Raw genomic sequence first — 23,868 nt, forward strand, 5'->3', positions numbered from 1 at the left:
AGGGAGAGTAAAAACAATTATAAAAAAAATATAAGTTTTACCTTAAATAACAAATACGTCGAGTAAAATCATTAACTGATGATGATACAAGTGCGAAAACGTCTTCATTAGCAGGATGTAAATTTACTCGACCTAAATTTCAGGTCCGTGAAAAGTGTGGCTGAATGTATGACTTTTATTTTTTCGAATAATATTTTTCATTTGCACTGGCAACTAACCATGACGCACCGGTTAAAAAGCGCTGTTTTAACCGCTTTAAGCGGAACGGTAAGTTACACTCGTTGCACTGTTAGGTATTTTAACAAGGCTCATTACTTTTCTCTTTTCAACCGCAAAGTGCTCGGACGTTAAAAAAGGATGGAATTTAAAGAAGTTTAACCATGAAGTTTAACAAATGAATCACTTTTTTTAGCTTCACAAGGAATACGTTTCAGCTGTAAAAATAAAAGATTCAGCTGTAAAAATTAAAGAATAATTTATTTATAAATTTTGCATTGAGAAAAGCCAAATTATTTTTGTCTGAACTACGTCCTATAGATAGTGCAAGGGTCATGGTCGACAAGAGCTACACATATTCCATGTAAAACACCCACTATTTTCCTTTTATTCTAGACTTTAGAATTTGCTAAGTTTGTTCGGAATTCTTTACGTTTCCAGTCGGAATATCTGTTAGTTTGTTTTTCGCCATGACCGAACAAACATGTTACGACAATTATATGAACTGCTATATGTTCTACCTACAGGACTTTAGCCCCGGTCTTATGTTTTACAAGAAGGACCTTATTGCATGGCTGTCCAAAGCAAATTAATAAATATTTTAGGAAATGGTTAATTTTAGAAACAATTTCGAAATATAGTGGATTTGTGGTACTTCATGAACTACAGTGAAAATGTGCCAAACCATCGACAAATGCAAAAATAAATAACAAAAATTAGGTGTGTCGATTTTATGGAGCTTATATTGGTGGCGAAAATATACCGAATGGAAAGACACCAGGTAGTTAAGTATAGTGTAATGGTGACATCACAATGGCACCACAATGTGCAGGCCCTATGGCCTATAGCAGGGGTGTTCAAATTATTTCTGCCATGATCCACCACAGCCAAACCTGACAACATGATGATCCACCAAATACGAATGGTAAACATATTGGACACGCTTTAATTATTATGGTGCTTTATTTATGTAAATGTACCCTACAACATAACTTTGTAAAACCCAAAAGTGAAGTGTGTGCTATACAGCACCAAGATTTTAGTGAGAACAATAATAGGTTGGTTTAGACCAGGGTCGGCAACCTTTTCCTAGTCGCGGGCCAAAACCAAACTCAGAAAGGTCTTTGTGGGCCGCACAAAAGGTTAACTGAGAAAAATTGTGTTTTTTCACTTAAAAACGTGTTTAATTACATTTAAAAAGGCAGTAAAGTGTTGGCGCACAGCGCGAAAAAAAGCGTTGTTTGGTTTGAAATTCGAGCCCAAACATTGTTATCCATACTACAAATGAAAAATGTAATAACCTAGTTTGAAGAAACGAGATAACTGCCAGACGCACAAGGCGAGCGAAGCGAGCGCGATTATTTTTAGGTATACCAGCATTTCTTTTAAATTTCTTGCAAGTTTTTATTACATTGCCGAAAATAAAAATGTTAAAAATATAATACGTTTTCCTTTAACGGTAAAGAAGCGCTGATCTAGTTCAAAAGACCGCATCAAAACGTAAACAAGTTGGACGTAGAAAGATCATTCGCGCGAAGCGGGAAAATTTTTCGCACTTACGTAGTTAAATTAATCAAAAAGTATTTAAAATGGACTCGTATCCAGTTTGTCAAAGAGGCGGCGGGCCGAATGAATTACATTTGGCGGGGCGCATGCGGTAGGTTGCCGACCCCTCTTCTAGACTTTAGGTCTTACAATAGCATCGAATTGGGGCTTTCTGTCGCTGACTGATATCCTCAAACGCTCACAAAAATTAGCATTTGGGAGTCTCGCTCTATGCTTGATTTTTTACAAAATTCATCGATACTGACAATTGGTATTCACATGAAAACACTGCAGAAAGTTTATTTTTTCAAGACTACATTGGAAGATCCGCACAAAACGCTGAAAAGATCCGGAACCGGATCGCGATCCGCCATTTGAACATGACCGGCCTATAGCACCAGTAGGCCTACAGATGGCTTTAACAATCACAATTCGATCAATCTTATTACCGACGTTTAGAGATAAATGGCATTTATCTTGCAACTAATTGCAGTATTGCCAGGACCACATTAGTTTGCCTAACATTTTGAAGCGTAGGGCCTATTTAAAACATCTTATTATGTACGACTGGCTTTTGCACATAATACTAAAGATATTTTTAAGTAGCGTTTGTTTTGCTGGTTTGGCTACAGCATATTTCACGCGTTTAACGCATTACTTTGTCTCATAATGCGTCCATGATTTCACTCAAAGATCACTTTTCAAACTGAGTGGTGACTGATTTTCAAACTGAGTGGTGACCGTTTTCGTTTGTGCTCACCTCTCCAAGTTTAAATAACACTACTATAGTAACCAACAAATCGCCATTTAGAAGTAGTTACCTACGCATTGTGCGGAGTGCGAACCTTTGCGCAAATTTTGCAACGAGAACGTTAAAAAACAAGATGATAAAACACCGGGAACTTGACACGACGAAAGTCTATTGGTTTGTTTAAAACAGCTAACAATATTGGAAAATGTAAGATTTACCTAACATGGTAAACGCCACATTCGTAGAAACTTCGCGACCACGAAATTTGACATTCATATTTATTCACAAAATGACCAAAGTTAGTTTCGAAAGCAATAGGATATAGTCACATAATTATGGACCATAAATCAATGCAGACGATAATTTTAAAGCTGTGTTCAGAACTTGGAAACTATTAACATTCTACAAAATACCAAAATTCTAGTCTATACATAAATATCAATTAAATGTATGCGTCTTAAATGAATTTTTCGTATCCCTAATATTGACTCTTCGACCAATAGTGGTAAAAAGCCTGACCAAATAGGGCAATTTACAGAAGGAAGTCAGGGCAATTTTGTAAATCAAAACAAATAATTCATCTTTATAAAAGTATACTGCTTATATATATCTGCTTCGACTAAATTCAAGTAGAACTTTTTGTTGTTGAAAATCTGTAGGGTTGGTCAAATCTTACTATGCTATACAACATATTGAGCATTTATCATATCAAACTCGTTCACGAGTTGAAGCTCGTCGCTAAGCGCACGCTGTATGCTAAACTGCGAGCGAAGCAACTGCTCTGACTGGGGATTTATCATGACAGCTGCTTTGTTTCGAATAACGGCATTCTCGCAGTAAACGGGGCTGCGAAAGGAAATCCATGTCATCGGGTTAGCGGGCAGCCACCCGACAAGTTTTTCAATATTGTCGCGACTAAAAAATTCCAGCCTGACTGCTGTAAATGTGAATGCTGCATATAGTTTAGTATAAGAGTTGCAGCCCCTATCTGGCTCTTATGCGCCGATTTGTCGCACCTTTACGCTTTTGATTCGTTCAACCGTAAACCTATTTACTTGCTAGAAGTCCTGTTCGGGCGAGCTGCAGCAACTAAAATTAGCACTTTTTAAAATGTCAGCTAAATGCCTTCCGCGGCACTGTCATGGAAGTGAAAGTAGCGCGCCAGGCTAGTATTTATATGTTTCTTATATGTTAAAACCGATTGCAGGGTTGGACTCTGAGCGGAATTATTAGGCCATAGAAACTTTCTTGTCAGTTGCCAGTTTAAACAAAAAAGACAAAAAATGCCTTCCCTGACCCAAGCCAAAAAACGTGTTAAGCCTTAAGGGACCAAATAAAAAAGTCCATTGCGACGAGGAATGTTTTGTGCAACTGTCGTGTTTTGGTTTAGGCGCTATAAATAGCTTAAAAAGTTTTAGCGGCCCTTGGTTGGAAACCTTTACTTGTTTTGGCCAACCTAAACTATATAGGCTATTGCAAGTTGCAACACAATACGAATTACTAAGTCTAATTTAATGCCATGTTGTCTTCGATGCATTACCCTCCATACAAATGTAGGCTATGCTTAGTAAAAAGTGAGTCCTTTGAAGGTCACTTTCGGTGTTTGAATATGTTTCACCCGACGGCACAAATAACCTAAATGTAATTGTACACACTTTCTTTTCCTATTATTATATAATTTAAAAGCAGAACATCCTTGGAGACGTCCTATCATTTTTTAGTTTGACCCAATTACTGGAGAAACTACACTGAAATGCAGTGTTGCAAACAAGTCTTTTCAAAGTGACTTAACTTCCAGTCAAGTCATTTGAAAAATAATTCAAGTCTAAGTCATGTCGCAAATATTAACAAGTCACGTCCCAGTCCATTTCATAAGCTACCAAAGTCCAGTTCAATTTTTATATTTTTAGATTTTATTGACATAAAAACAAAACCTTAAACTAAACTCATCCGATTATAAGCAAAAAAACGCAATATGCAGCAAGCATGTTGTTTTAAGTACAAAAGTTGAGATACAACCCAATTTTACCAACTTAATGTTATTAGACAAAATACCTTGCGTGATAATCAAAACATTCGACCCGATTAACTTAAGTCAATTCAAGTCATTTAAAAACAATGACTTAGGTGCACTTAAGTCAAGTCATTGGCTCAAGTCAAGTCAATCATCCCGTTTATATGCACGTTTAAGCCGGATTCGAATCTGTTTCGTTAATTCATTCTCTCTCGTTTTGGTGCTGGAATGAATTAAGTTCTCTCGTTTCTTAATCGGTCAAAAGGAGTGGTTTTTAATCCGTTTGCCGCTTAATCTGTTCGTTTCGCGGACGGTCGAACTCGTTTAATGTAGAATGACCTGCTTTAACGCAGTAAACATCACGCCACTTTTGGGGCATTATGACGTAACACGAGCGGCTAGTCTTAAACAAAATACAAGTTTAGCGCATAAGGAAAGAATATTACATACACGCGTTAGATACTAATTTGTGACAGAGGGGCTGGTCTAGAATCCACAAAGTTGAACATTATTTGGGTATAGTAATACTTGGCCCACTCTCACCCAAATATTGTACATTGCTTTAATAATTATCACAACGCTGTGGTAGGATTTTAGGCCAGCGTCAAATACAGTTTTCATTAGTCATGTTTGGTACATCTCATCACCTTCTTTTGTCCACTTTGCCTTGTATATAGCGTTGGCCAGCACACATAAGCTTAACTTTCATGCACTTATATTCTGTGTGCCAGGTAAACTGAAGCATTAATACTGTCAAAAGCATACTTCGGCAAACCAAACTCAAGTAAACTCCATCGGCAAACCAAACTCAAGTAAATAATCTATATAAAAATATAAAAAAACAAAATATATTTTAATTTTAGAAGAATGAATGCCTGGAAGGCTGTTTTTGTACCATTTTATTGATTATACCCTCATGAAAAGTAACTTTGTCGAATAGAGGAATCAGGTGGCACTGTATAAAGACAAATTGTATTAAGTTATCGACAAGCTTTCGCACAACAGTGCTTTATCAGGTCAAAGTATAAATGAAGACAAAGTATAAATGGGTCTTCATGACAAATACGGCCATTTACAAAGATTTGTCAAATAGGTTATTAAGAAACGATGGATCTTGACTACTATCCAGTAAAGTATATTAGTATACAAGCCGCAATACAGTGCCCGCTGTTAAGTTAAATACCTGGAACCTTAATCACAAAAACTTACTGTCGCAGTGCTTGTATTTCTCGACGTACTGCAACCCATCGGCGCAGGTGAAAATGTTTTTTTCGGCGCAGTTGCTTTCGTCCTCTTTGTTGGGACAGTCGAAACGCTGGTCGCACACTTGACTGCGATTGATGCACTTCGCACTTAGCTTTCCTCCGTTTGACACTGATGGGAGCGAACACATGACTTGTCCGACCTGACACAATCCGCAGTCTTGATTTACTGGAGAAAATAAGAGCAGTTAATCATTCAGACATTCTTTAGCGTTTTGAGTTTTATGGGATGCAAATTAACAGAGATGTAGCAACAATATGTGTAAGGATGCAAGGCAACGCGAAAAACAGTGATCGCATCACGAAAATAATAAGTAATATGAATTGGATATCAAAATAATCTACAATAACCGACATGAAAAAACATAGGCCTACATATACGCCATACAGTCATACTTGTACAACCATTGTGCCACAATTATTCAGTCATGATTGCATGAGTTGAACAAGGTTTATAAGAGCGCTGCGTGTGTTGATGTTGTTGTTGTCTTCCGTTTATGTAACAGTATAATGCACTTCGGAATATGCCTTTCACTACAGCACGGAAATGACAACATGGTTGAATGTTGTGTATAGAAAGCCTATACAATATTAGGCTGGCAAAACTAGTGTTGTATTTGAATTTACTATCTCAAGGGGTTTGCAAACTTTTATACTGCCAGGCCAAACATACTTATCCAGATAATACCACGGATCAAACTTGCACTTTCCATTATCTATCTTCTCGAAAACATGAGCAGTAGTTTCGTGACTTGCACTTATTAGGCAACAATTTAATTTTCAGACAAACAAGCAAAAACGAAAATTACGATACTATAAAAAGTTAACACAATAACATTGACCATTGCACATTTTGAAAAAAACAAACACGTGAGATACTTCGGTCTCAAAAATCAATGTATGGAATAAGATGCAAAAATCTATAGAAAATCTATACTTAACATTGCTTCATGCATCTTTTACTTGGTGTTAGCGTTACAAAATAAAAGAGAGTTTTGTGATGCCCAAAACGATGGCCAGGGTAAAAGCATTTGTTATTTCAATTTATTTTTTACGATTTTGTAGCTAAACTGAACTATACTTTACATACTACTAAGGTAATATATGTGTTTGCTTGCGATGACCACAATGTTTAACATTTGCCTTCCTTCTATCAGAACCTACTGTACGAAACTAGGAATCAAACAGTTGTGATTAACATATAAGAAATGCATGACATGTTATTCAGGATTAAAAGACAAAATTTTAGATATATTAGGGATATAATCTTACTAGAAATCTAATTAAGCTAATCTCACGTTTAAACATATTTTGCGTAAAATATTTTATTATTTTTAGACGTTATCGTCTTTTAGCAACTATCTTTAAATATTAGTCAAAATCTGTAGTTCAATTATTTCAGCTTACCAAATCTTGTTAATTAAAGAAAGTTTTATATTAAAAAAACGAATAGTTTCACCCAAAATTGTTATTTTTTTATGTTGGTTTATGTTACACTAATAAACTTGAAATTAAACTTAACTGTGGTTTGAATGTCTGATCGCTAAGCAGTATCCAAAAACCTGGCATAAACTATTGTAAGAAAATCATATCCCTGATATTTTATTACATGTTTAACCATGATTATAATTGTACATTTTCAAATAAACAGATAAATAATACGAATACAAATCATATTGATCAATCTCGGTTGATATCACTTATTGTCTTATTTACGAATTAAAAATAAGTTGCACTGTGCACAAATTAAATTTTCCCGAATAACACACTTTTTCGGATTACGTGTTCGGTAATACGAAAGCTGCATATCGCGGTAACTTCGAAAGAAAAAAATGATGCCATCAACTCTTCACTCAATTGTGATTTGAGTTTTCTTGGCACCATACACCGTATAACAAGCAGTCATACACCAAATAAAATAGTACGAACATTTCAGTCCACACACTGTGTAAGTCTTTACAAGACGAAATTAATTGTTGTTTCATTGTAGATAAAATGATAAATAATCCAGCTATAGCTTTGTATCCTGGAATGCCTTTGGACTGGTGGGATTCTCAGAATTCTTTATAGCTGAAAAAAAAATAATGTTCTTGACAAAAACATGACCGCGTAGTGGAAGCCGACGTGCGCTTACGTATTGTTGCAAAAGCAAGTTTAGAACAGATAAGGGGTAAATGTATAGCATAGGTGGAACATTTTTCACCAATGTTATGTGGTTAAACGAGTTCTATGATTTCTATGATTTGCTGTCTTGATAATATACCTTTCAAATAAATTTTATATTTTTTTTTATTGAAACAGAATAAAAAACCTGTTCCCGAGGTGGGCGCTCTTCCTGATGTGTCATCTTCTGATTTGGTCCGACTGTGTAGCGAAGATCTCAAAGGCTTCAATTTCTTCCAAATTACATCGATCAGGTCGGAATATAAAAACGGGTTGGCTGCGCTGTTGATGGGCAGCAAGACAATTGCAGCAACGGCGTAGGTTTCCGAAGACAGTTTACCTCCTAAATGTAATAATATTATCACGATTTAGCTCAAATGCGATTCCGGTAACTCTGTGTTAGGCCACCAACCTCCAACACTGATAAATGCCATGATACAAATTGGAATCCAACAGCAGAAGTTGGTGAAAATAATTCTTGAAATTTTCCGTTGCAGAACTGTAGACGTGTCGTTCACTTTTCCAGCCCTTTGTGACCTAGCCTTTGTTTCCCTTGAGCGGTTAACACAAATGTTTATTTGTAAAATACCTGTGGGCTAGGGTCCGATCCAACTATGTAGGGTAAGGTCGGATCCAGCAGGCCTTCCCTATTTTACTTACATAAATGCAGAATAATTTCCTGCATCGCAAGAATTATATGTGGCTTGGCAGGTATGTTTTATTTGGTTTTGAGATTTTTTTAACAGAACAACAACATTGTTAATATAAAAAGTGCAATAATATTGATCGTGTGCTGAAGGCGTCCTAAATTTTTTTTTACAGATTTAAACTAAATGATGGAAATCTTTTCAACGCTTTGCTTTCATTTTCTAGATTCTAGAATATATTTCGATCAATTTTTTTTAGTTGGCCATTTTCGCACGAGTTCGTCAAATTACAGGAAAACATTATTTCTATTATGACGTTACAGTATTACATTACTTTGTGACGTCATCTCTGAGAAATGCCATACTCTGAGAAATACCATTCATCTCTGAGAAATACCCCAAAATCTCTGAGAAAATACCCAAAAATTCCTAAACCCGTCCTATATGTTTAGCTTACTTGTAAATGGCAATGTAAGCAGCAACCATGTAGATGAAGGCACAAAAGTTTATAATAATGACAAACAGAGAGTATCCCCATGCTGTATCCACTGAAGGGTCGGGGAACAATCGAGGCATGCAGACACCGTGAGCGGCATAATAACCAAACTGCAGTTCCGGGACAGAATTAGGTCCTAATCGACCAACAATGTCAGACATAGATTTCCAGGTCATAGTTCTACATAAAAAATAGTCATGGTTCTACAGAAAAGTTTTCAATAAAAATGTAATGATGTGTAAAACGCTTACTGATCAGGACTGATAGAGAAATTCCTGTACTCGCTATCTTGGAAAGTCTGAAGACGCGTAACAACCTCGCTTATTTGATTTCGAGTTGTATATGCCAAGAAAGGATTGTTCCGATACCTTAAATGAGAAAAGGTGGTCAGCAGAAATGTAACTTGATATCGAGAGAACTTTATTTGCTTCTAATTTAGGAAAGCTACACTTTAGGTATAAAAATTGTCATATTATAGGAAAAGGTTGTTAAGATCTAAATTTATCATGTACCAAAGTCCGGATGTGAAGTAATTTCCGCTGCTTTCACTATGAGGTACGAGGGCAATAATCAGAGAGGTCACCCAAGCAAAGACCACAAATATACTGACGACCCAAGATTTTTTGGGAGCTGTAAACGGCCTACAAACAAAAAGCTTCGTTGGTCAGGACGTTAACAACAAACTTTGTAAATATAAAACGTTTTACTGTTCGTCTTAAAATTTTATTTACACGCTTGTCTAAAATGGCAACGAAACTATTGTCTTGAAGCAATGTGTAAAACAAATTTATTTGTAATTAAAACTAAAATTAAATTTAAATTTAAACCAAAAAAATTAGACAAATCGGTAAAAACGATGAGAAAGGAAAACGTATAAACACAAGGGTAATGCCATTTAATGGCTTTGGGAATTGTCAGTAATAATATTGTTTTATTTGTAGTTTTAGTTTTTCGGGCTAAGACACAGTCTTTACCAGTAACCAACAACCCAAATTAAACCGAAATACGACGAAAAAAAAAGTCATACTTCACGACAACCGCAAGACGAAAGCTCGTCATAACCGCCAGGATAAAAACAGAAGTTTCAACACTGATCATGGCAATGGATCCCAAAACGGCACAGGCTGTGCTTGTGCGCCATTGAATGTCCCTTTGACAGTAGATGTTCTGGTACGCACTGTTGACGCTTCCCAAACCAACAAGATAAATCTGACAAAGACACAAAACTTTTAATATTTTTGTTTCAAAATACGAAATTCCTCTGTCATCTTAATTTGATGTTACTGTTTATCAAAGTTTATATTTTTCCGACATTCAGAGCCGGCATGTCATTGGCTCCATAATATTTGGGCATGTAAATGTTACAAAATGAAAAAAGTAAAAACGAGACGACGTAAGAAAGAAGTACATCGGTACGCGTATTTGGATGCCCGAATGTGTCAGTACAAAATATATAATAGATTGACCGATATACGTGATAACTATTTCCTATGCAGATATTTCATATTGTAAGCAAAAAGTCCGTTGCCAAATGACCTTATTACTCCGGTCAGGTAAGCATAATTGATCCAACTGAAAAGTGCAATGTTGTGAATTTTCAATAAATACCAAGTCAAGTCCAAGTCCAAGTTATCGGTTGCCCTAAATCCCAACCAAGTCATAATAAACCGTAAAAACTGACCAACTCGTCGGATTTAGAACAATGACTCACGTAAAAAACAACATCAACGCAATTATGGCAAGTCAATTGTTTTATGTGGAAACCTTAGGATAAATACGCCATTTGTATGAAACAATTGCTTAAAAAACATTTCATTTTAACCCAAGTCATTGTTTAAAACATTTAAGTCAAGTCAACACATTTGATAACAGTGACTTAATTGTAATTAAGTCAAGTCATTTCCTTAAGTCATTACAACACTGTTGTCGACCCCCTATAACCGCTCCACGTTCCCCACTTTGGGAACCGCTGTTCATAGTCCACAAATCCAATTACTAAAGCACATAATTAAGTTATGTTGAGAAACGCCCACTTACTCCAAGAAGAAAATCCGCCAACGCCAGGTTTAAGACTAGTACCCGGTTTACATAACCGATTGATCGATCTGTCGCCTTGAACATCTCAATACCGTTGTGAATAATCACGAACAAGTTGCCAAGAACCGCTACCAAACCTATAATGATGATAAATACATGGTTATAAAGCATGTTCGATAATAGCGAATTGGTGAGTCGATTTTTATGCAGTTGAAAATTTGGAAATTTTTCCAATTGTAATTACTTATATTGACTATGCCTATTGATTTCAGAAAAGCACGGTTGCAAAACTTAGTTTCAGCTCTAGTTTCTTCAACTAACAGATATCTGGTACGAAATTAAATTGTTTATTATCCAAGTGGCATACCGATTATCCAAATGATTGCCTGAAGTACGTATGAACTTATTAGGAACTGGTCCGAGGAAAAAGGACTCGTGGCGCAATTCTGACACTCGTCTTCGCCGTCTTTGCAATCTTGAACACCGTTACACACCTGCGATAAATAACTGCTGTGGCCTGGGATATCAAAGCTTAAGTTATTTAGCAAGTTTTGTCTGGTTTAAACTTTTCTACAGTGTACACTGTGGTTATATTACATTAATCGTTTAACGCAGGTATGCAAAAGGATTTGAAAAATATGAATTAGAATTATATGAATTTACAAAATACGAATGTGATAAACTAAATTTGTCTCAAACGACTAAGCATATAAATACATTTGTAGCCTGGAACAATATTTACGTAGGCCTACATAAATCATTTAAGGGCCTTAACATTTTCAAGTTAATCTTATTAAGGTGGATACCTAGTAATACGACTGCAGTTGATTTTCAAGACGCGTTGCACAATGGGATATTCCCAATCTTTTTTACCTTTGAAAAACGTAACACATAAAACGAACTTTAAAATTACCTTATATCTCGGTATGTATTTGGGACTCCCAGAAGCACAATAGAAATGGGTAGTCGTGTTGCATCCAAGCTCATCACTGGAGTCTTGGCAATCGGTAAGCTGGTTACATCTACTGGCGGGCGAAATATGAATCGGCAGTCCCGATTTACCGCGGTCGGCGCAATAAAACCTGAAAATAGTTTAACAAAGTTGGAAAAGATTCACCAGAACGATCGTGTACTTTCAGACGACGGGAAACTTGCAAGGCACAAGACATACGTTAATGTTTTAACTAGGTTCTACATTATTATGTATTTTTTATTGAAGTTCTTCTACCTTCCGGTGCAGTTGAGCTCATCCATGGAAAGGTGAGGCGCTGTATCGTTGCACGTCGGAAACCCGTCACAAATCTCTTTGCCTATTAGTCCGGAAAGTGAATTGGGACATCTAATGTGCACAAAAACATTAGCAAGTGAACTAAATCTAAAATCGTCTAATCATATAAAACGTTTAGAGAGATATGCTCGGCAACCATTTGAAAAGTGTAATCCATATAAATGTATGTCACTAACAACAAAAAATAAACATTCGAAATTATAATTACAAAATAAATTATTATAATTGTAACAAGTTTTTCTTACATGGCTAAGGTTAACTGTTTTATCAACATTTTTATTTCGCTCACTGTTGACAAGCGACCACTAATTAGATTCAGTTAAAAGGTAAACAGTTTTAATCTAATAATTTTTGTTAGGTACACCAATATGGAACAATAACGTAGTACATTTTTCTACACAGAACTGTGGCAACCAGATTAGGCACCATTTCCACCTTGACTTTATTGGATGGATGTAAACAGCATCCACGAAACTTGGTTTGTTGACAAAAACATTACAAACTTCGACATTCTTTCACTTTAGATTCGGATGACTCTTGACTTATGCTAAAATAATGCCTAAATTTTCCAAATATATAAACTTGCTACAATATTATGCAGTCTTGTAAACGCAGGTCCACTTCTTACTTACATGTATCCGTTAACTCCAGCAAGATGCGCACAATATTTTGGCAAATTGCTGCCACATATTGTGGAGTTGCATTCGTCATCAAAGTCTTCGCATTCTGGGATGTTATTGCACTTCGTCGCAAATCCAGGCAAACTAAAGTCGTACGCTAACAACGGAAAGGGTTTTGTTTAACTTAGCAATAAAGCTTATACGACATTAATAAAATATGACTTGACGCGGTTTAACACACGACAACTTTCGTAAGTTATTACAGGAAATCGGTGTTCCAGCTCAACAGCCTGCCGTTACAAATTTTAAGGTGTATAGTTGTTTTATTAAAGAAAAAATACCAACATTTGCGAAGCCTAAAAAATATACTTCTATGGTTACATTGTACGTATTGACAGTGTATAAATTGCATTGCGAGTATTTGCCATAATTTGAAACAAAATTGATTCACTGTGAAAAAAGTTACTGAATTTAAAAAAGGTCGAAAATTTGCCGGAATGTAGAAATGTATTATTATTGTAATACACTATTATAGAAATAAGTAAGTAGGCCTACGATCGTTTTCGCTTATACCTCCAGGACGAGTCCTCGAATTTCCTGACTGGGAGCACGCGTAAAGCAAGTTGCAATTTAACTCATCCGAGCCGTCGTTGCAGTCGGTATAATCTATATAAAAATATAAAAAAACAAAAGTTATTTTAATTTTAGAAGAATGAATGCCTGGAAGGCTGTTTTTGTACCATTTTATTGATTATACCCTCATGAAAAGTAACTTTGTCGAATAGAGGAATCAGGTGGCACTGTATAAAAACAAATTGTATTAAGTTATCGACAAGCTTTCGCACAACAGTGCTTTATCAGGTCAAAGTATAAATGAAGACAAAGTATAAATGGGTTTTCATGACAAATACGGCCATTTACAAAGATTTGTCAAATAGGTTATTAAGAAACGATAGATCTTGACTACTATCCAGTAAAGTATATTAGTATACAAGCCGCAATACAGTGCCCGCTGTTAAGTTAAATACCTGGAACCTTAATCACAAAAACTTACTGTCGCAGTGCTTGTATTTTTCGACGTACTGTAACCCATCGGCGCAGGTGAAAATGTTTTTTTCGGCGCAGTTGCTTTCGTCCTCTTTGTTGGGACAGTCGAAACGCTGGTCGCACACTTGACTGCGATTGATGCACTTCGCACTTAGCTTTCCTCCGTTTGACACTGATGGGAGCGAACACATAACTTGTCCGACCTGACACAATCCGCAGTCTTGATTTACTGGAGAAAATAAGAGCAGTTAATCATTCAGACATTCTTTAGCGTTTTGAGTTTGATGGGATGCAAATTAACAGAGATAGAGGTAGCAACAATATGTGTAAGGATGCAAGGCAACGCGAAAAATAGTGATCGCATCACGAAAATAGTAAGTAATATGAATTGGATATCAAAATAATCTACAATAACCGACATGAAAAAACATAGGCCTACATATACGCCATATACTTGTACAACCATTGTGCCACAATTATTCAGTCATGATTGCATGAGTTGAACAAGGTTTATAAGAGCGCTGCGTGAGTTGACGTTGTTGTTGTCTTCCGTTTATGTAACAGTATAATGCACTTCGGAATATGCCTTTCACTACAGCACGGAAATGACAACATGGTTGAATGTTGTGTATAGAAAGCCTATACAATATTAGGCTGGCAAAACTAGTGTTGTATTTGAATTTACTATCTCAAGGGGTTTGCAAACTTTTATGCTGCCAGGCCAAACATACTTATCCAGATAATACCACGGATCAAACTTGCACTTTCCATTATCTATCTTCTCGAAAACATGATTGCTCAAGTAAGCGAATGCCGGATTTTTGTTTTGGGTGGGAACACTAAACATTTTAGAGAAAAATAAAAAAAAATAGGTCATCGGAACCTTGACGAGCCGATTAAAGGTTAGTCTTATTTTTGTTACCGAATTAGGTTAATGTAGCTAAACTTTATTTAAAAAAGCGCTGTTAATCTTTCGTTGTCATACTCATATTTGACAGGCGGAAACGCGACGTGGTACACACCACGTTTTTTGAGGAATATATTTTCGGTATTAACCTTCAAGAACATCAAATACTATCCGCGCGAAATAAGAAAGTTTTGTATATACATATAAAATGTTTTTTTTGCCTATAAATTTTGGAATTTATAGGTTGGAAAAGAATATATTTTTTGGAGGTGTATGGTTTGCTGTTTAAGTCCGACAAAATTTCGTTTGTTAAAAATGTTAAAATTACGTTTTAACATGAGCCTATAAATTACTTTTTCCCCCAAGCACTTTATATGTGCTGGCAAACCAAAGTATGATCTACAAGTGTTCAATATAACTATATGGGCAACGTTTTCCAATTGTTAATTCAATCATTATGTTAAGGTTATGGGAAAAGTTGCAAATACTTTTTGCTCTCTGAAAGTATAAACAAGTGTGAAATGGTCAAGTGCAGAAGGAACAAGTGCGATTGTTCTTTCTACGATGAAGCAAATAAAAATTAAAACAGAACTATTGTAGATATTTGTTTTGCGGGCCTTCAACTAAGCCGGTCGCGGGCAATCTGTTTAGCTCTGCGGGCCGCAGATAGTGTGCCCCATCTTTATAATATCTTATATAAAAGTGTTCGTCAGTATTCTTCCTCTTTGTCAGTTTCGAGAATTATACTCGTTATAATTTTGATTGTATTAAATTAATTTAGATACTATTACAATTAAAAAAATTGTTTATTTTAAATTTAAAAAATATCGGTGTGAAAAACTTTCACAGCTAACATACACATTAATTGTGTATTATCAATCTGATTAAACTATAGTATACTTAAAATCGCATTTCGAATTATTTGTCGTGCATCCAAACATTCAAGTATGTAAACGTGCTTCACCTTTGCAAACTTGATCGCACAATGCTGGCCTGCGATGGGTGCAAATACACTCGTCGGACAAATCAGCGCAGTTGAAAGTCATGTCGCAAAGACGCTTTTCAGGGATCACCAAGCTTTGATCGAGGCAACGAAAGCACTTTGTGGTGAGGAAATCTTTTAGAAAATAAAACAAGAAGGTTGAAGTTACCATGATACATGAAACGAACAAATATGACTCTCAACCGGTTCTGGGCCTTAATTTGTTGAGACCGATTAACGTACCTCAATTTTACTCTTATCTTGTCGCCTAAAACTATACCTTCTAATGCAAAAGATAACCATAATAAATACACCATAGTACAAAAAAACATATACATGTACTGAAAGCCATGGTGAAATGTGATAGCCAGTATAGCAGTGCTTCCCCACCAGAGTGTCGCGAAGCTATTATTAAGTGTTATAGTTTTTTATTAGATCGGAAAATTATTGCATTTCATCATTAGATAACATTTGCAACAATATCACTAATACGTAACAATTAGATGTGTTGTGTGGCATTGACCATTTCAGTACGTACGCCAGTAGTAAAGATGCAGGTTTTATGTAACTTTATTTGTTTGGTCATATCTCATTATGGGTCACACAATAAAACTTGCGTTAAAAGTGGGTCGCGAACTGAAAAAGGTTGGGAAGCACTGTAGTATAAGACGTTAAGTATTGGGGTGACCACTAAACGAATATCATGACGACGCTTATGACGTCTAGAAATAACTGTTCATGACGTAAATCATTTTTTATTTGCAAGTCATGGAAACATGGGACTATTTCGTGCATGATTTAACAAGTGCGACCACTCTGGGTGGTTTCGTTGTCAATTTTTCGGAACGCTATAAAGGGAAATATCGACGATAAAGCGTGTGTGTGCTCATCCAAAAAAGACATCTAAAAAAAGTCCAAAAATGTCAAATTGTGATTCATCCTTGAATCTGCCAATACGCAGAGTGACTTACTTTATTGACATTTCAGGATAAATATAATTGACATTTTCAGGATAAATATAAGACATTTTCAGGATAAATATAAGTAAATTTTACGGAGTTGTAACCAAGTATGGCATTGAAAGGGTGTGAAAACGTAACTATTCGTCAATATTTGACATCACGCTGGACGCAATCTCATTGGCAATTTCACTTTCCTTTTTTGAGGTTATCGATGATAACTATAACATTTTACTGTTCTAACGTTTTTTTATTTTAATTTTTCGATAAAATCCACAAAAGACATCATTCAGCAGAAAACACAGTAGCGGGCAATGAAGTAATACGAAAACTAAATAACTGTCATAATTAAAACCGTATTTTGTTCCACTTGAAGTGCTTATTTCTGCATTTATTTAAGCAAAAAGTTCGGTTTCACCTATTGAAAAAAAAAAAAAATAACTATTATTAATCTCCCCCCTTTTTCTATTGTCATAACGGAGGGGTGAGTTATTACCCCTTTTTCATAACGTATCGTATGATCGCTTCGACAGCGGTGACTTGTTTTCCCTGGTTACCTCGGCCATGCAAACAGTAAGCGAAAATGAATCGAAAAAGTACGAGCCGCTTTTTAAGTGGTCAACAACATAACAGAGCCTCACAGTTAAGGACTGTTCCGTTTTTGTCGCAAAAACACTCGTCGGTTCCGTCATCGCAGTCACTTGTGCCGTCACAAACGTACTGGTTGGGAAGCATGCAAGAATTGGTAAGCTGCGTTTTGGTAACCGGACATTGAAATCCCGCCGCACCTCGGCTGAAACAACAAGATTCTACGTTTAAACAAAGATATATGATCAATAGGATGTTTAGGCGAATTTACTTCAGATTAAACAATACAGCGACTTAAGTCCGGTGTTTTATGCGGAATATTGACGACAAGCGTAAACCAAACGAGCAATGCACTAAACTAAAGTGATGCAAAATAAAACAACCTTAATTTTACATTTTACTGCATACAGAAGTTTGTAGCTTTGTGAACGTTTCTACAAAATCTTCCTTCATTTTCAACATAGACCAGAAAGCATGGATACAACTTTTCTACAATGTATTCAAATAAAGTAATATATAGACATATACTGTTAAATTCAATAACTGTGGCCTTTCATAAAAATACTACGTATATCGCTTTGGATCAACAAAGTATGATTGGTTTACCTATACGGGATTTCGTCAGAACGCGACGGACAATCGGGATTGTTGTCGCAGAACTGAACCCGGGCGCGACAAGTCCTTGGATGGCGAGGTGCAGGAACGCATTCGTACGAATGCGCGCAGTCGCACTCATCGTTGCCTGTCATTATAAGTTAGTTCAGTGCTTTTAAAACTTTTTTAGTTTCGTTCACCCCTAGCATCTAACTCCAGATTTCATTCACTCTTGTCTAATGATATGATAAAACTATCTGGTCTATATATAACAGAAAACCAGGAATATCCGCCCTGCTCGCAAGATGTCATCCATTTCTAATGGTTCACCCTTATTCATCCCTTTTGATTGGTTCAAACCTGCAAAAATTTTATTCACCGTGGGATGAACAATTCACCTGATTAAGAAACACTGAGTTAATTAACAGAAAAGGGCAAACAATTAGCGCAATCGTGACAAAGAGGTGGACGGATACTGCTAAAGGAAACCAGGCACCAACTGAAAAAAAACGTAGAGGTACAAGACTTGCATTTAAACAATCTAATTTTAATTGTAATTTGTGGTGAATTCGTATATAAGATAAACGACAAAAAAACTGTTGAATTAACCGAGTGCCTTTATGGTAGGCTTTCGGTCAAAAAAATATGGTTTTGCTATTGAATATAACAACGTGACAGCAATGTGTTGCAAATTGGGCAGTGCTTACCAAAATAACAGTCAAGTTGATGGTTGCAGACTTGTGCAGCCGGAATATAACATTCCGCTGGAATCCCTGCTTTGGTTAAGCGAGCACACTTTCTACCAGGCAGGTTTGCGTGAATCGTTGCGTTGTACCTCGTCTCGTCACTTGCGTCGCTAAGAGAAGAAATTGCTCTTATTCGGAATACTTATTTTTCTGTAGTTTGATCAACTGCGAAACAATGTAACGCATATATTCTACCTGCAATGCTGTATTCCGTCGCAAAACTCCTGAACGCTGTAGCATCCTTCGTTGTTCGGACATACGTAAGGTCTATCGAAATTACACGTCCCCAAAGCTGCAATGTATACGACGAGTTACGAATATTGCGTTGATACTGCGTTATAAAAAATACAATTTTCAACATTTGTAGCTTTAAAAATCGCTTATTTTTTGAACAAGTGTTACCTTCAGCGAAATAAAACTTACCCGAAGATGGATTAGCTACCGGAAGAGTGGTTGCTTGAGAAGTTGTGCCTTGGGTGGAAATTGAAGAGCTTGTGCTTTGATTTGTAACTTGAGAGCTTGTGATCGGAGTAGTTGACTGGTTACCAACACCCGTAACGGTGGTTTGACCCAGCGCATGGGAAAATATCAATAATACACAAGCCAAAATCAAACAAACTTGTAAACTACCAAACTTCATTGAAGTCGTTGTATTGAAACGACAAAGCAGTTAAAGGTGGTCTGTCAAAAAAACATAATAGTCCCACTAAGAATATTTTTGGCGGTCCTTGACCCTTTTTTCGAAGAAACAATAAGCACTGCTAAGCTGAACTTTTGAACGATTTTTTTACTGATTTTAATATTTTTACTCGAGCTAACCCCATCTAGCATGGCTTTAATAAAATCCATATGTTCAGTCTGTCACTTTCTGAGGTTGATAACCAATCGAACAGTCCATAGACCATTGCCGTCTAACTTCATTGTAGAATGTGAACGAATAACTGCTAATGTCCAGCCAAAAGTTTAAATAAGCCTGATTTTGCTGCAACACAGGCTGAAACCGAAAATTTGCGTGACAACTTATCAGCAATAACAATGGGCCGAGATTACCTTATCGTTTATCATCTGGAAAGTTAATATTGTCTGCATACTGATATCAAACTTTCGAGGTAAGCTTGCAACATGTGCTCTCATTTAGAAATTTGGGTAATTTAGTTTCATTTTACAAACGGCAAAGCTTTCAAAAACAACAAAACTAGCAACTCTTGTTTTATTTCGCGCGGACAAAAACCTATACCAGTATGCTAATTAGTCATAATCGTGGCAAGCTTTCGCAACAGCATATGCCCCATCATTAATGATAACGAGCACGCAATTTGCAGACTGGTCTTAAGCACGATTCTAAAAAACTTTCTTGTGTATACAATTTCGTGAGCTTACACGGAGCATTTTTGGAAGCCTATTTCCTAATACGGTTTATAAAGGGATGTCATTTATCAATGTAGATTGAACGACGGAGTGTTTATACGGAAATGGGTTTGCTGAAAACAAACGGTTAAGTAATTGAAAATTGTATGCAACTAAATGTACAGGATCACAATAAAGGAAAAAAAAAACGATTCGTTTGTCTTTATGAGTTTTCATATAAGTGTTACGGCTCTACACTCTATGATGCGTCATAATTTAATATAATGCATCACATTCTTCTCTATTATTGTAAATATTGACTCGTGAATTAAATAAAAGTTTAGGATTTGCAGTTTTTATTATTCTCTATCTGTCTCTATACTCGAAAAGTGTGTGAACGTAGTATATTTACACCAACCATTGTATTTGCATGAAATATGTTTAGACAATTTGTCAAACAAAGGACTTCTGCAGGACTACCCGACACCCGTACTAGCGTAACGAATGAAAGTATGCCGCCTGATGCAAGGTAAGGGGTTTTTAAACCGGGGTACGCGTACCACCGTGCAATAGAAATTTAGGAGGTACGCGAGCGGTTCATTTTAGTGCGGAACAATTTTTGCGCATATGCGATTTAAATAAACTTTTGCTAAGGTTTATGTGACGGGCGAGAAAAAAAATATATGAACTATAACTATAACGTTTTATTTAACACTTCTATCTAGCCTATGAGATGTATTATTGTATGCTTCTTAACAAAAAAAATTAACATTGCTTTAAGACGTTGCTTGCCACAAATTAATTAATAACTGTATAGCGAATTTCAGTTTACTCACTACCGTGTTGATTATGTAAGCCCGGGTTTTTAGAAAACTTCAGCGGTTTTTGGAGACGGGGATGCGAACATTTTTTGCACAATGTGCGCAAAAATGTGCACTTCAAAATGTGCAAAAATTGTGCGCACCTTTTTAACAATGTGCGCACATTTTGAATAGCCTTCAAAAATGAGGCAGTTTAAAATGTGCGCACATTTTTTGCACATTTTGGCGTGCACATTTTTGCGCACATTGTGCAAAATAACGCCACGTCCCCTGTTGGGTTTTTGACCGAAAAGTTTATAGTTTTTTTACAGATAGATTTAGGTTATGGCGTCAAACATGAGAACCTTACATTAATAACGTAATTGAAATACCAGATTAAACTATCACGCAATAAACGCCGTAAGTAATAAACGCCGTTATCATGCATCAGTAGCAGAAAGGCTAGAATCTTGCCTGGTTCTCAACGTGTGGTAGGCGAATATGTGGTTCAAGGTGGTACGCAGAAATGTTATTTTGTTTTTAAGTAATAATATACAAGTTTAACAAATATTTTAGATAATTATTTTTATTGTAATTATGTGAGGCTACGCATTTGCATAGTTAAGTATTTCATGCGTCAACGATTTATGATACGGAATGTTTACTTTCCGAAAAATATTTTATGTTGATCGCAAGCTTGGTGAAAACGTAGAAGATATAGGTATTAATTTTATACCTTTGTATACAAAATGCCAAACTTAGGGTATGTGTTTTTGTGAGTCTTTACTTACTATAATATTCGCAATATTAACATTACTTCGGTTCGCACTTTACAAATTAATCGTGTTTTTTTAATCAAATTTAATCATAAAACTACTAGTTTATTCTTTGGTTTCATTTTTTGGAAAAAACTTTTTAAACTTTTGCAAATGTGCTTTTGACGTTTAGCAAATTTACTTATATATTTTTATAATTTACCTCCCATTTTAGTGTATGTTTGTTTTTCTGTTAGTAAGAAACATGGAAGTAAAAACTAAAAAGATGTAACATTTTTTTATGTTGCTGGGAAGGATATGACAGTGTTTTGATTTGTTCGAACCATTGGGAATCACAGGAGGTTAGGCGAAGACGATCTGGTTATACAAAATTGGCAAATGTATTTTATATTCACAAATTCTCAATAAATTCGATTGTTTTATTTTAGTTTCGCACTTCGCGCCAGTATTGTCAAGTTTTCTAATTTACCAACTTTCAACAAATCTTTAATGGCACGCTTTGCAACGGCTTTTAAATGAATTTTGTGATCATCTTTTATCGTATCTTACATTGACATATCATCGTGAACAGTTTTCCACAAGGAAATTTTTATTACTGAGCAAATATATTTCTTATTGAACTTAAATATTTTAAGGCTCAGTTAGTAATTTAAGGCCCCTTCAGATCAATGTTTCTTTAAGTTATCTTAAGAAACTTACAACGAATTAAACAGATGTTTCTACATACGAATGTATAAAATAAGTTAACTATTATTTTATTGTTGTAATGTTTTTTGTGACTTGATAAAAAGTACAAAGACTTTTGTATTTTATTTGTGTTGCTTTCCTAATGTAATTATTTTGGGAAAATATTGTATAGGCAAGAGCTTTAGCCTCCACATTGATATTACGCAGGGGCAAAACCTAGTTGTACATATATAAGCAAGTTTACTTAGAGGTGCCTCTTGATCATTGCTCCGCAACCGGTGTGCAGTGGCGCATGGTTGGGTCTCGAGACCATGTCAGGTGTGCCGCGACGTTCCCGGAGGTGTTTACTTGCTTTTTAGGGGACTTTGCAGTCTAATAAACCGAAAAATGTTTATATCCTCAAGGCAGAATTTTGACCTTATGCAATCAATTTTATGAGCTTTTGATAATATTTAAAACTTTTTTAAACCTACGTGACCTTCTTCTATCGCCGGAAATCAAATTTTAAAATAGTTGTTCATACTGACTCAACTATCAGGAATTGCCGAGAACATAAACATGCAATTGCTTTCAAACTTTACACCAAAGTGGAACGACAGATCAAGTCTGCAAATCCGCTAAATTATTAGATAAGGCCGTATTACGTCTTCGGCACGTTTCATCGTAAATGGTTTTCTTTTGGCTGGGATATTTGCTGAAGTTGTATATGGTCAATTTCGTAGGTGTAACGCCGAATTGTTTTAGCTCTGTTGGGTTTGCCGCAAGTGGAAAAACGTTGCGGAGCACTGCTCTAGATATAACTAGGCTACTCGTAATCGTGATATCCAATATTTCTGTTTGTGGTTGTGCCACTTCAGTTAGTATATTAACCGAGTAAAACTGTACAAGTAACCTATAATAGTTTCCAGGTAAATTGTATGCGTCATTTCAAAAACGATCACTCATATTAAAAAATGTTCTTATCACAAGTTAGGGATGATGTTGGCTTTTCAATAAGTGTGGATTTGTATGCACCAGCCCTTTAACTAACTCGACTTAGCGTTTTCCTAGTTTCCAAAGTGCTATACCACATCGTGTTTCACGTTTAGTTCATAGGTTATAACGTAAGAAGCTATATAACAAAAATTTTAGCTTCGTAGATTTTTGGTATGGAAACCATAAAGCCTGATCTACAGTTCTCTTAACAACCACAAGTCTGACCTCGGCCGTAAAAGTAAAGTCGAATCACACTCCTGAGTCCCGAGTCCGACTATGCGGAACCCTGCATTATACCTGGATGCACATGTTAAAGAGATAAAAGCATACTGAGTGTAGTGGTGTAACCCTTTTTCAAGCAGATGAAAAATATTTTATCTCCAAACGGCCAAAATAATCCAAAACAAGCTTTAGTTTTGTT

General features: G+C 36.0%; 1 protein-coding gene across 1 annotated transcript; it reads right to left on the reverse strand.

Annotated features, from left to right (window-relative positions):
• Nucleotides 1-7,733: 7,733 nt before the first annotated feature.
• Nucleotides 7,734-19,996, reverse strand: LOC146167900 (uncharacterized). Its single transcript, XM_083386167.1, has 21 exons — nucleotides 19,913-19,996; nucleotides 19,286-19,400; nucleotides 19,058-19,154; nucleotides 18,824-18,972; nucleotides 18,129-18,264; nucleotides 17,576-17,727; nucleotides 15,958-16,110; nucleotides 14,094-14,315; nucleotides 13,613-13,705; nucleotides 13,052-13,196; nucleotides 12,360-12,470; nucleotides 12,045-12,213; nucleotides 11,499-11,625; nucleotides 11,132-11,268; nucleotides 10,122-10,303; nucleotides 9,607-9,735; nucleotides 9,346-9,462; nucleotides 9,056-9,274; nucleotides 8,364-8,503; nucleotides 8,100-8,294; nucleotides 7,734-7,858 (listed from the first exon to the last, which is right to left on the reverse strand). The coding sequence occupies exons 1-21, from the start codon at nucleotides 19,994-19,996 to the stop codon at nucleotides 7,800-7,802; spliced, it is 2,931 nt and encodes a 976-aa protein (XP_083242293.1). The 3' UTR covers nucleotides 7,734-7,799.
• Between the last annotated feature and the right edge of the window lie 3,872 nt (nucleotides 19,997-23,868).

This window comes from Ascidiella aspersa, chromosome 1, assembly GCF_963924565.1.
Source record: "Ascidiella aspersa chromosome 1, kaAscAspe10.2, whole genome shotgun sequence".
Classification (NCBI taxonomy): Eukaryota; Metazoa; Chordata; class Ascidiacea; order Phlebobranchia; family Ascidiidae; genus Ascidiella; species Ascidiella aspersa.